Source organism: Nipponia nippon, unplaced genomic scaffold, assembly GCF_047370975.1.
Source record: "Nipponia nippon isolate SJK-2023a ecotype South Korea unplaced genomic scaffold, ASM4737097v1 scaffold_7, whole genome shotgun sequence".
Classification (NCBI taxonomy): domain Eukaryota; kingdom Metazoa; phylum Chordata; class Aves; order Pelecaniformes; family Threskiornithidae; genus Nipponia; species Nipponia nippon.
This window is the reverse complement of record NW_028262391.1, coordinates 19963428-19976944: the sequence shown is the minus strand read 5'-3', so window position 1 is coordinate 19976944 and position 13517 is coordinate 19963428. Positions and strand designations below refer to the sequence as shown.

Below are 13517 nucleotides of genomic sequence, written 5' to 3'. Positions count from 1 at the left end.
TTTTCCTCCCAGAGGATGGTAAGTGGCTGTCAGAAAGCCTTTCTTCTTCGCTTACTGTAGCCTGCCAAAACAAGCCAGCATGCTTGGCTCTGCTGAATGATGCGTAGCACTGCACACAGATTGCACTGCTAGAGATTGCTTTGTTTACAGATCCAGGAGACATTTCTAATAGTCTCCTCCAAATGTTGCTGATATTTTTTATTTCATTATATTCCGTGTTGGTTTAAGATCACTTTGTTATAGCCTCACATCAGCTGTTGGGCTTTCATTTGATGTGATATGCAGTTGTCACAAAGAAAAGGGTATTTGGACATGACATCCATGATCACATAGGTGCGATGTGGTTTTCCCCACCCTTCCTGTCCATGAAGACTCGGCCCCTCCGCCCACCCAGCAGGAGAGGGAGGCACTCACAAGGGCCAGAAGAGAACAGCATCTTCCTCAGCCCCGTAACCTCTGCAACCTCTGCACAGTAAGTGGAAACCTGTCGTACTAGGAAAAAATTATGGAAGCACCACTGTATCATGGGGCTCTCTTATTGCTCGGAGCTTCCGATTTCACCTCAAACCAGCAGCATTAAAAATAGGCAAACCAAGAGCTTACCAGCCAAGCTGTCATGAGGAGAAACAGCTGAATGGGATATGGTGTTGTCTAAAGCCCTCACATAAACTATAGTGGAAAATATTTTTCTTAGGTCATTAAAAGTTCATACAGCATCAAAAAAAAAAAAAAAAAACAGTCATAGAAATATCCAGAGCATGAAATATCGGGTGGTCAATTCAAATGTTAGAAAAGCTTCCTCAAAAATGAATGCAAATTGGAAGCATTTTCTAACTTTGTGACTAGTAATAGAGCTGCCTATAATATTTGAAATATTTCTTCTCCCCCATGGCATTTTTAGCAGCACATATTTTCACAGGCACTCGTGTGAAAAATTACAGTGCACCTTTCAATGATAGGTTTCCTGAAACACCTCTCAGCGCTGGGAATTAGCATGACTTTATCCTACCTACATTTCACCCTGTGGCCTGACTTTGGAGGAGCAGAATCGCTCCCGGCACTTGCTCTTCTTTCATCCTGGCGCAGGCAGGAGCGCAGGGCGCCGGGCTGCCCGGTGCACGGGGCTCGTGATTAAAGTTACATGGCGCTCGGGTTGAGACAAGAGGATATCAGTGGGACTTACGTAGCACATACATCTTTTTACCAAGGGAGAGCATTGTCTGTCTATTATTTATGTAGCTATTTGTCTGTCACACATGAGCAAGTAAAATTTATCACACCTAAGAAAGAGAGTCCCAGGCCTGGTGCTGAGGATTTTTCACTCTATATTTTCAGTCCTGCTCCCAGATTTTTCTTTTCACACCTCTCATGTTTTTCATTTGGAAAGGCTATGCTCCATGGGAGCATTTGGTTTGTGTATAACTTACAGGTATTGCCATATTTTTTTCAGTAGCATACATGTGTTTGGTAACTTACACCGACCGGCTTGTGCACTGCACTGATGCACTTCGCCTGGTGCTCCTTATGGTGACCGTCCAGTTCCTGAAGGGCCAGAAAGTCAAATCTCGTATTGTGAATAGTCACCAGCCAAAAGATACAAGATGTTTGCTGCACCTGGTGACCACAGCTAGCAGGTGTGCAAAGTTGTATCTGCCAGTAGCTGCTTAATTGTATTGTTGGAGAATATTTTCTTCTATCTTTTTCCATCTGTAACTGTTATTCTCTTTGCCAAACCAAACTATCCTGCTTAGTTAAGAACAGGGAAAGAACTATGTTCATTTACATTTCTTTGTCTTGCTTTGAACACCCATATTTTGAGCACTTTTGTGAATCTGCTGGTGCAGGCTGCCACGACACAGCGCGGGCTGGAGTGGCGCCGGCATCGTTCTGCAGGCAGCAGCAGGGGTGCCCGGGGCCGGGGCAGGGCTCGCGCCAAGGCAATGGAAAACAGAAATAGTCTGCTGTGACACCAGGGAGTTCCTGGCAGCGTGAGTCATTGTCTGTTCCCCAAAGCCTGTTTTGAGTTTTCCCTGGGATTATGAGCTTTTCTCAGTACATTCTGATGTGGCAGAGAGCTACGGCCTGTCCTGACCTTTGGCTCCAGGTCCTGTTCTCTAAAAGCGATTGAACTGTGGATGTTCTGCCTGTCAAACCTCTGCTCCAAGACAGGTCTGTGACCTAGCTCAGGGCAATCTAATTTAAGCAATACATATACTTGTAAACCATCGGGACTGCTACTTATCTTTCTGGAATAATTCAAAATTTCAGTCCTGTGAGGTAAGAAGAAATGAAGACAGACCCACTGCTAACGGAGGCACCTACACACAAAAATATACCCATTGCGCTTTGCAGAGAAGGGAACTAGTTTGTCCAGTTTGTTTCTCAGATCTTCATAAATCATTAAAACACTCACCAGAAGTGATCTTTTTTTACTTAGAAAGGTTTTCTTAGATAAAACATTTTGCATTGTTCTGAGGATGTGTAAAGTTGTTGGTTTTTCTTAGTTGAAAGATGGTTTTATATTACTTCTTGCTCCGTGGCACTGCCAACATTGAACCTGAGTGTATGTAACAGATCTTAATAAAATTCACTTCCAATGTTTTGGGAATAAAAATACCAGAAAAATAAGGGCAGAGGGTAAAATAAGGTGGCAACATAAGGCCTTCAAGAAAGCTGGTGATTAAAACTGTATAGAAGAATTCAGTTTTGTATAGTGGAAGAAGTTTCTTACTTTTTGTTGTTGATGTTCAAGTTTGGAGCAAGCATTTGCTTTAAGGAAGATTTCTGAAAAAAACCCAAGAACAACAACAGAGAATAACGAATAATCAAAGGGTCAGTGTGTTTACCAGGACCTCATGAGACATCCTCATTTACACTTGTGCTCAGTCACTTTCAGGTGAGATAATTTATCCGACCACCGTTCCTGTAGGGTTCCTACACACCAGGTTGTCACACAGCTTTTACGGCCTGCTTAGGAACAAGGATTTGAGCCTACCTCCAACACCTCCTAGGTGAATGTCCACAATTCTGGGCCTTTGGCTGGTGTTTTCCTTCACTCTCTGGCTCTGTCTGATTTTGAAAAAACATTGTGTCTTAGACCCTGGATAATTTAGTGAGTAAAAATTCCATCAAAACAAAAATTGATGTACAATCAGCAAATTTCATAATTCAGAGGAGATGATGTGACATAGTACCTGATACACATCCTGGGGTCTCCAGGAGATCCCTCCTTACAATCCTAACATTAGCTGCTGGCTCTTTCTTCCCTTTTCAGTCAGAACAGGCTTTGGGCCAAGACTCTTTGGTCAAAACCAACTTTGCTTCTCCTGTGCTGTGTCTTGTTGGCTGTTACCTCCAGTGCTGATGTGTTTTGTGCCTGTCTGCCTACATCCACATCTGCAGCCAAGCTCTGACATGCTGCAGTATGTGTACCGTTCCTCAGGCGCTATGGGATCTTTCAGGAACGGGAGAGCTGCATAGCTGTGTAATGTTATGAGTGCTCTACTTTTTTCCATAAATTAAGTTGTAACATTATTTTTTGTGCCTCTCAGACTGAACAAATCCCTTGTTATGATATAGGAGGAGTATTAACAACCTGGTGCATGACCAGAGGAGCAGGCTGAAGCCAGAAGGGAGGGAGGATATGAAAAAAAATAGTACTGGAACTAAGCGTGAGTGCCATCAGTTCAATCACAGGAAGGATTAGGCCTAAGTCTGCAGTGTTAAACACATTAGCTTTAAACACCTCAGTAGCCCTACTGGAGTCATCGGGGGTTACTGCTGTGATTAAACAGCTGGGTTGAGTGCTGGCTTGTGAGCCTTAGCACCTGTAATTTGTCTAGGACACAGTGAAAATTTCATTAACGCTCTTTGGGATTTTGTATTAGTAGCATGGTTATTGTCATATCTGTAGTTCATTGATCTGCAAACTGGTGATTTCCTCTTAGGTCTGTCTTGCAGCTTCAAGAGGCATGCACCCTTGTTCAGTACATTTTTATTTTGTTGCACATTAACTCTAGAACTGGGCAAAGCTATCAAATAAAACCCTTTAACATTTGTTCTCACTTTTAAGGTTTTTTCCTCAAGCCTTTCAACATCATATGTGTTCACTTAGTCTATTTTAGCAAATGACTTTGCACATACCAGTTCTGCACGTTCACGCTGCACATACCGTCACCTGAATGCAGTTACAGGAGAGGAACGTACCATGTGGACGGTACATCTAAGATGATGCTGGTGTGAAGGACTTAGCCATCAAATAAAAATAACATTAAAAAAAAATCACAAGTAGTCTTGAAAATCTCTGTCTGGGAAAGTGGAAAATCTCAAATTCTTCATAATAAATGATTCGCTAACTGCAACACAATATGGTGGCTGGTATAAAAAAGGATTTTGGAGCTGCCTACACTCGGGTTTATTTTGGGGGCTGTTTTGCAGGGGGTGGCAGAGTGTCTGTGTAACTGATACATTCTGCAACACCAGTTCTATCTTTGGGAAGTTGCAACTGGTATTTTCTAGCTTAGCATGTCAAAATCTTGCTTCAGTCCCGTTGGGTCCCATGAAGGAGATTAGCTACCAGAAGACGCTGTGTGGGCAACGGCACCGTGTGTAGTCCAGTGGTGAGAGCGGGTGCGACGTGGATGTAACACCCTCGCGGTGGCTGTTGTACCTGCTGCGGATGGTGCTTGCGATGCGTGGTGACTGAAGCACACGGCGTGCCTTAACGATTTGGTATTGGCACATGCTCTGTTTACTTACATGATGGGTTATAAAAGAGGAGGTATTTCCCGATGCCTAGAAGAAGAAACCCGCGCTCAAGCACCATTGCCAAATCCAGCCCAGAAGCCGGTGTGCAGCTGTGTGTTGTGACTGTTTTGTGTAGTGAATTGTGTGCAGGCTGTGTCCCTGTCCTGCCCCACATAGGAGGACCCAGCCAAAGTGAAGACACTGCTGCGTAAGTACGGACGCGTCCCTGATGAGTAGAGCGGCAGGAAATCTGCCTCGGGTACAGCCTCGTCCAAAGCCCCGTCAAGTCGAGCCAGGGGGCGGGGAGGAGTGTCTCTGGTGCAGGCGGTGAGGTTTGGACCAGGCCTGGGCACCCACAGAGAGAAAGTCTCGGGGCTGTGGCGGAGGACATGCCTTGTACCTGCCTGCACCATAGTAAACGTTAGATCACTCCCGAAATGCAAAATAAGTATTCGATTAAGAAGAGCAGGCACAGCAGGCTTCCTGAAGACTTCTAGCTCAGCCATTCAGGAGGACACACTGCAGATAGGTTACCTGTGTGATTCTAAATTCATAAGAATATTCAAGAACAAGATTCATATTGTGGTTTAAACTCGTTCTACTCAAAGTACTATCATCTAATGTATAAGGTAAGCATGGTTTTGTTTCAGTATAAAGAAAGGTAATTCTATCTGAAGTTCTTTTATCCTGTGTCGCCCCTTAAAAACTTCTTTTTTACAAAGATATTTAAAAAAATACACACATTTCTGTATTCTGTTTATTTTTCTGTTTGAGTACATCATTTATTATTACTTTTTCTGGTAGGCTTGCTCATGTTTATTCCTTTTGCTTTGTTTCCTGCTATGAATCTGAACATTTTCTCTATCTATTTATCAATAAATGCTAAATACGCTTCAAGCTGACCACAAAAACTACTGAGATCAATGGAAGTTTCCATACTGGTTTCTAAGAAGACCAGTCCCCAGTTCTAGGAACCTGGTGTATGCCCACGCTTGGCATTCTAAGATTTGTGAACGAAAGGCATATGCGTTACTAAATGTACTCAAGTACTCTCAATAATAAACGTACATTTCCTTCATGAACCATAAAACACTGCCAAAATGTTACTGTACATGTGCGTTCTCATGACAAGATCAGAGATGTACTTGGACAGCCCCTGCGAATGTATGGAGTGCATTTACTTACAGACAAATCCTTAATTTATGACTAATGTGGAAAATAAATTTGGGGAGACTCGAGACCACTTCAGATTTACAAAGTAAGTCTTGAGAGGAAGTTTTCTGATTTGCAGGTGTACAATGTGTCATCCAAATACAATGAGCCCTTTCAGGATAGTTTAGTATTAGCGATTTCGGTTCCAATCGAAAGCCTTTGAAGACACGCACATTTTCATTCATATGAGCACCCCATTGAACTCCAATGAAGCCACATTCTCAGGCTTCAGAGGGGCTTTGACATGTACTTACAACTAAACATATGCTAACCTCCTTTTTTGGATCAGGATCATGTTTTCAGATATTCTACATGCATGAAAACATGGAGCTTCTAAACTCTTGGTGCCTTCCAGTTAATGAAATGTCATCACAGAATAGGATAGGTTAATCCATATAATTTGCATGGAGTTCATTAAATCATTTTAAAAAAATTAAACACAGAGTTATATTTAGCTTGGTACTCAGAAGTGTTAACACCATGCTTTTAATGTGACAGATTGGATTTGGAAAGCAAAATAAAACATGGGTTTCAGTGTATAGAATTTTTTATTTCCACATCTTAAGGACGTTGTTAAGATCCATGTGCTTTTTTAAGATCTATTCCATCATTTCAAATCCAACCAGTGCTAGCTTGCCGAAAACATTTATCTTTATTAGCTTTCAGTGCTCTGGAGAAGTTACAAAGGGAACCTTTTATTACCCTTTTTTTTCTTAAAGTAGTAGTTAGAAGTAAAGACTGGCTTTGTTTCTGTTGTTGGCACAGAGATTTTTTGTTCATCAAACAAATTAGAGTGTTTCAAATAAGAGTAATGTTAACCTTGCAAAGAAACAACATATTCAGTCTATGACCAAATAGTTATTTGTATGCTTTTTTCCTTCTTTTCTTTTTCCTTCTTTTCTTTCTCCCCCTGCCCCCCCCCCCCTGCCCCCCAATAGGTGACGTGTATGCAGTGGTTGCAAGGGGACCATACAATGCTGGATATGATTGAGAAAAAACGTTGCCTCTGCAAAGAAATAAAAGCTCGACAGAAATCAGAAAAAGGACTCTGCAAACAGGACAGCATGCCTATTTTGCCGAGCTGGAAAAAGAATACCGGGACCAAGAAATACAGCCCTCCTCCTTATTCCAAACAACAAACTGTTTTCTGGGACACTGCAATTTGACAGGCGTGTGGAGGATGCCCTCTCCACTGTGCTGCACCGTGCACAGGTAGCCTGCTTTCTTCATAAGGCAAAGGCTCTAACCTAAGACTTAGCTGCAGGTGGTGAACTTCCTAGGGAGAAACCACACCGATACAGTGCTCACCTGTCAAGCAAGAGAGAGATTTAAGTTTCCGACTGGATTAAGGCAGACATATTTATCCAGGATTTTTTTGGATCCAGAAGATATGAAAATGTAAATATTTCACCAATATATTGAAAACACCCAAACTAATACACTGTTTAAATATATATATAGAAATTCAAAAATTTATGAAGAATTTTACTATATAATGTTACTGTTATACTGTTTTATTACCTATTTTCTATGTGGTATTCTAATGTCGTCGTCCGCCCCCCCACCCTGCCGCCACCATTTTATTTCTCCTACCTGCCTGGATTTGGCCTCTGTACAAAAGCATGCGGTTGTACATTTTGTTGAACAGGACAATGTACAAAACAACTCGGTGCTAGGGCTGTAGAAGTTACCTAGAGTCGTACTCGTTAGATGTCCTTAGCTTTAGGGGGGGAGGGCTGGACAAAGGAGAGAGTTTTGGTGGGAAACAGCAAAACTGCAAGCAATGCAAATAAAAGCGCTTAATGTGGATGCCCAAGTTGCATTTAAAATAGGAATTGTTCTGCATCAGTTTTCCCATAAAGTTGATCAGATAAATTGCCCTTGGTTTTATATGAATCAGTTACTAAAATTATTTGGCCAAACCCCTAAATTTTCTGCAGGAAAGCCTGCAACAGAAACTCTTCCTTCGTACATTCAGCTGACTAGCAGAGACCATGGTTCACTGTGACTAAGCATTGTACAGCCCGTGACGGAGAGACCCGGTCGCTTAGCAGGTTAAGGCAGTGGCACTGCAGCCACGGTTCCTGTCTGCGTTTGTCTTTGGTCCAGAAAATAAAGGCGACAAAATCTGTTTACATGTTTATTATTTTTCAATCCAGCAACACATCCTTACTTTACGCCATGTCAGATTTCCTTGTGTTATTTATAAAGGCTGGAATTCAGACCCCTCGAAAGCCAGTAGGGAAATCTCTCTTGATTTCATGCGGTTTTGAAGCAGAGGCCCACGCAACACGTTCTCCCGGGTATGCCGTTTCTTCTTCCTGGCTGCTTCTGTAATTGGCTTGCAATCCTGTATTATATTACACCCATTTTAACAGAATATTATGTCATGACCAAAGAATTATGACCTCCTGGTTTTAACGGGAGAAAGAGATGGCTTATGCTGATTATGAGGGTGAAATCCATGCGGTGAAATATCTTCCAAAAGGATCTGTTGAGAATGAGGGAAACTTGTACTGCTGTGGAGTAGGGGAGAAAAGATCTATGGCATATATTTTGTATATTTAAATTTCTATCTATGCGTCTGAAGTTTGGTAGCACAAAAGTCCCTCTTTAAAACAATCATTTTAATATTATATGCGCCGAGAAGAAAAGGTGTGTTGTTTGAAACTTCTTGTTATATTGGCTTTTCTTTGAAATTATATTGACCGCATTGCCACAGCTGTAATTGCTGATCAAAAAAACCAAAAATAACAAATTTTAGAAGGTTTTTGTAATCTATATTGCTAAAGTTTGAGTTTGAGTAATGCTTTATCAGTAGTAGTTTCTTTTCAGCCTCTGAAATAAAGTTTTTAAATATTTTATAACTAATTAACTAATGTATATTTTGATGTCCAAACTGAGATTTCTGTAAGAGATAAAGTGTGTGTTTATATGTGTGTATGTATATTAGCATTATTGTATATGTATATATGCATATGTGTACACACATATATATGTATATATGCATGTATCTCTCTATATACTCATAGATGTGTGCATACGTATATACCCACATACATTAAATATCGGTGCGTGTTACGAATATACAGTGGCTGGAATGGGTACGCAATTGAAATGCAGATTTAAAGAGCCCCTCACAGCCAAAATGACAGAAGACAGAAAAAACCCAGAGGCTGTGAAGGAATCTTTGAACACGTGTTACATCCAAAAGACACCAACTGTATATTCTGCTTATTCTCTTTTTTTTAAAGAAAGAAAATGGCAGAAGAAAAACTCCAGAGATCTCGCAAAGTTCTAGACTCTGCTGGAAAGAAGACGACTTGTTGGTCGTGAGAAATCTGTTGAGATAACAGGTTCATTATTCAGAAAGTGTTTATGCTTTGTCTTCCTTGTTATGTGGCAAGAGAAGAATTTTTCATAACCATGTGTGAAATACTTAGCTCAGCCCTTTCCCCCAGCTGCACTAAGTCTCTGGTGACAAAACGAAAGCTGGCATTCAGTCAGTCTTGGTACTCCCTCTCTGCACTGGTCTCTTCCTGCAGCAACTACTTTAAAAACCCCACTGCCGAAGCATCGATTTTGCGGTCCAGACCCATGGGTACGCACGGGCGCTGCAGTGCCAGGCCCTCTGGGGGAAGACAAATGTTAATGTAAACAGTTACATGTTTAATAGTGTTTGTTCATATTGTGTCCGTTTCATATCGATACATAATAGGAATAACGATCAGGGAATCGGAGCATTCTTGTCCTAAGCAGACTCGCTTGTACACTTAGCCCACCCTAAAACCATTTCTTGTTTTGCTTTTATTGCTCAACACCGTTTATGTTGTCCTTCCTAAGTGACTGCCCATGTGCTTCCAGACCTCCATTGTATCCCATGGAAACAATGGCTTTTTGTTTTAAAAGTGCAACAGTACAGGAAAAAGTAAAATATAACTTAGCACTTACCTTCAAAGCACTTTAGAAATGTGAACTAAACCTCACGCTTGCGAGAATCATTTTACAGAGGAGGGAAGTGAGGCTCAGGCGGAGAAGTTTCCAAAGTCACGGACAGAGCCAGAGCCAGACATACGCCACCGTCCCGTCCCGTGACTGCTGGCCCACCCCATCGCTCGAGTAAAAGGTGCATCGTACTGCCGAGAGCGTGCCATCAAAACGCTGTTAAGCATTTTCTACATCACCTATTGTCTCAGCGGTTTCTGTGTCACAGGGTGAATGACAGTGCTTAGTTACACACGGTCATTAAAGCCGTAGTCTGTATAAATATGCAATCTGTATATACATACAGATCACATATATACACACACTTACGAAGACTGTATATATGAAATTGTTTGGTATGCACTTATTTTGCTTTAAACTCCTGAAGTTAAACATTATAGTGTAGCAATTTGTGTAAAGTGCACTGTGATTTCAAGAAAGCACAGTAAAGTCACAGGTCTTGTTATTCTTGCACTAAAAATGTGTTTACGTATATTAGCCAATGTATGTCTACTTTATTGCTCCTTTTGACAAATTAAAGCAAATGGTATAAAATGGTATGGGGTTTTTTTGGTTTGGGTTGTTTATTTTTAAGTGGACAACGGCACTATGTTTTTAAATGACAGGGTTTTTAAATAAAATGAAATCATTCTGTGTTCATTCCGATGTAATACATTTACCAATATCTTGAAATTGAATGTCATGTTGCTTTTTTTCATATTTTGTTAGAAATTGTCAGGTATGTGCCTGAGATTGTGTAGGAGTAAGGAGTAGCTAGAGGCTAACTGTAATCATATATTATTAGCCGTTTCTATATACACAGTATAAATACATATTAATTTTCTTTTCATTTTTGTACTTGATTTTTTTAGGTAAGATGTAATTAAATGTACTTTGATACTTCTGAAGTAATAAGATGTTGTTTGAAGATCAATTCTGCTTTCTTTAGTGCATTGACAATATTTTACAATAATTTAGTGCTTATTTATTTGTGCTCCGGTGTAATTATAATAAAAAGCAATAGTTTAAAATATTTGGCTGTTCATTATCATTTGATGGTTTCAGCTTAGAGCTGGGTTATTCACTAGGGATTAGCCAGAGATTCCTGGGAAGAAAAGTCAAGTCATAGATGTATATTTATGACATTCCCTAGGCACATTTTTAATCGCATCGTTTGTTGGAAGAAATGAATGAATTGCTTTACTAGGTTAATATTTGCAAGTCATGCCTGGTTGCATCTAACGCCACGAGTGCCATCCTCAACTAAATCCTTAGGTTTCTCTGAAGAGCAGACAAGTTTTTCTATAAGTAACTTTCACAGTTTGGGATGGAAGATGCTCACTTCAAAGACCCTCCTTCAAAGATCTCTGTTTGCAGAGTATCCATGAATGGGAGAGGGACCCATCACGCTCCCCATAAAGCTCTAAAAAAAATCTGCTTAAAAGTCAGTATAATCCTCCGTGTTTCCAGACAGAAGCTTTACTCCCACAGGGATGTAAAACCCAGTCTTTATAGAGGAATTCCACAGTGGGAGGAGGGGACAGGACAGGGGCTGTGGGGGAAGAAAAGGACCTGTATAACCTTGCAAATGACAATGATCTTCCAGTGCTCAATTTTTCAGTATTTTGTGGTTTTTGTTGAAGTTTTGTAGCCTGGATTCTGTGACTGAGTGAACCTCCCCCCTAATTTTTTTCAGAAGACATTTTGTAATTTAAAAAGGTTTCCAAGCACAAGTAAGCAAGTCGTTAATAAAGAACCCAATAAGAAACAGTAATGTTCTTGCTATAGCACAGAGACCAAATTTCTCTCCCTTCATGGAAAAAGCTGCCTTTAATATCCAAAAAAGGTACTACCCATGTTTGTATAGATATGTATGCAGAAGTGAACCAGTGGGAATCTTCTGGTTGTCTTCTGCAGGAGCTGGTTCTGAGTCAGCTTGCAGATGATCCAAAAAGTGCCTTCCAAGTGCTTCCCTGCCCCAGGCGCCACGTGCTTTCCCTGAGGCACAGCCTCTCTCTCCTCAGCAGCAACCCCTTTGCCAGGGCCCATATAATGGCTGAAGAGCTTTGCTACCTCTTTATGCTCCTCTTCCTCTCACCACCCCCTGACATGGATGTTCAGGGTGACTCATCCTCCAAAGCAAACTCCTCCATTTTTTCCCAGGCTCCATGTTTCATAGGGAAATCCTATAGGGATGACTAGAAATGAACAGAACAAGGTTTTACAGGGATTTCTGCAGACCTAAAAGAGGAAAAGAGATTCTGTCAGTTTAAGAGTCAGGTTGTTGTCTGTACTCTTCAGTGGGACAGTTCATGAAGTCCTGTGTCCTAGCTCATTTCTAAAGACTTTCCAGGATGACTTCCAACATCCACCTCACTCCCCATGCCATGCCTGACCACTGCTGGAGACAGCAGCACCTGAACCAGAGAAAGAACGAAAGGGGAGGATTGCCAAATGCAACAGGGAGCATAAATTTGGGCCAAATTCAGATTTTTCCCTGTTTGAAATATGTGTATTCACTTTCTTTGCCACTGCAGAAACACTTTCTATGTGCCATTGTTTCTTAAACAGAAGAGGCTTAAATTAAAAGGAGACAAGACCATAAAAAGCAATGGCTGAATTTTACATTCGCATTTGCTCTAAGTTTATTTAAAAGTGGAAAGGTGCCTGCAGTGCTCGATCTTGGGTCTCTGCTCCTTTTGCATTTTAAAAACCGTCACAATAACACTGGCTGGAGTTACTGCTGTTTCTCAGCTGCAGTCACTCAGAGTGACCTTAGCTGGTGCCAGAGTGGCTGCGAAGCAATTAAAGCACACAGGGGCCTGTCTTGCTTGGGAACAAGTAACCTGCCCTGAGCAAAGCGGAGAAGTCGAGCAGCCGTTAGAGGAGAGATGGGCCAACATCTCTCAGATCTACGGCCAGTGCTGACAGAGCTGGCAAGGGAACCGCAGGAAACTAAATAAAATTTACAAAACCTAAAGACAACTGAAAAGAAACACTGCTCAAAGGCGAGACTGAACACATTTGGCATTTATTTTCTAAGCCTGCCAACATCTCTTTTATGGTGCGGTTTTGCCTTTAAAACAAAATTACACACCTATCACCTTTTAATTGAGATTTTTGGCACTGGAGTGGTTGATGGTTTTAGTGTTCTCCCCACCTGTGGCATATTTTCATCTTCCTTTGTCCCTTTCTCTCTTTCTGTCTCAACCCTTTCTTTCATGATGTGCTTCGGGAAATATATTTGTAGGTACAGTGAGAATTCCTCTGTTGTCTTTTGTTCCTGTTAATGTTGTGCTCTCCCTCCCCTCTTCTCAGCTGGCTCTACGCTCTCTAACCCTCACAAAAACATACAAAGAGAGCAAGAGCAGGAACCACCATCAATTTTATTTTAGAGGATAGCATTTATCAATGCTGTTCTCGGTGTATACACAGCAAGTTTCATGGAGGGATTCAGAAGTGCCTAAAAAGAGTTGATAAAACACGGAGGTACTGGGAAGCTGCAGACTGGACCACAGCTGCAGTTGGTGGGCAACAAAGCCAGGGCTGATGCCCACGTTTCTCCCAGGCCCAAA

General features: G+C 41.4%; 1 protein-coding gene across 5 annotated transcripts in view; it reads left to right on the top strand.

Moving 5' to 3' along the window:
- The window catches only part of NYAP2 (neuronal tyrosine-phosphorylated phosphoinositide-3-kinase adaptor 2), a 181565-nt gene extending 170607 nt beyond the window's left edge, over positions 1-10958 (top strand). For 4 of the 5 annotated variants that reach the window (XM_087740701.1, XM_087740702.1, XM_009465429.2 and 1 more), the window contains one exon: positions 6897-10958. In XM_087740701.1, the coding sequence (XP_087596827.1) occupies positions 6897-7124 (228 nt within the window). In that variant the 3' untranslated portion in view covers positions 7125-10958. The remainder of the gene's footprint in view (positions 1-6896) is intronic. The other variant, XM_087740700.1, reaches the window with a different exon arrangement.
- Positions 10959-13517: the final 2559 nt, after the last annotated feature.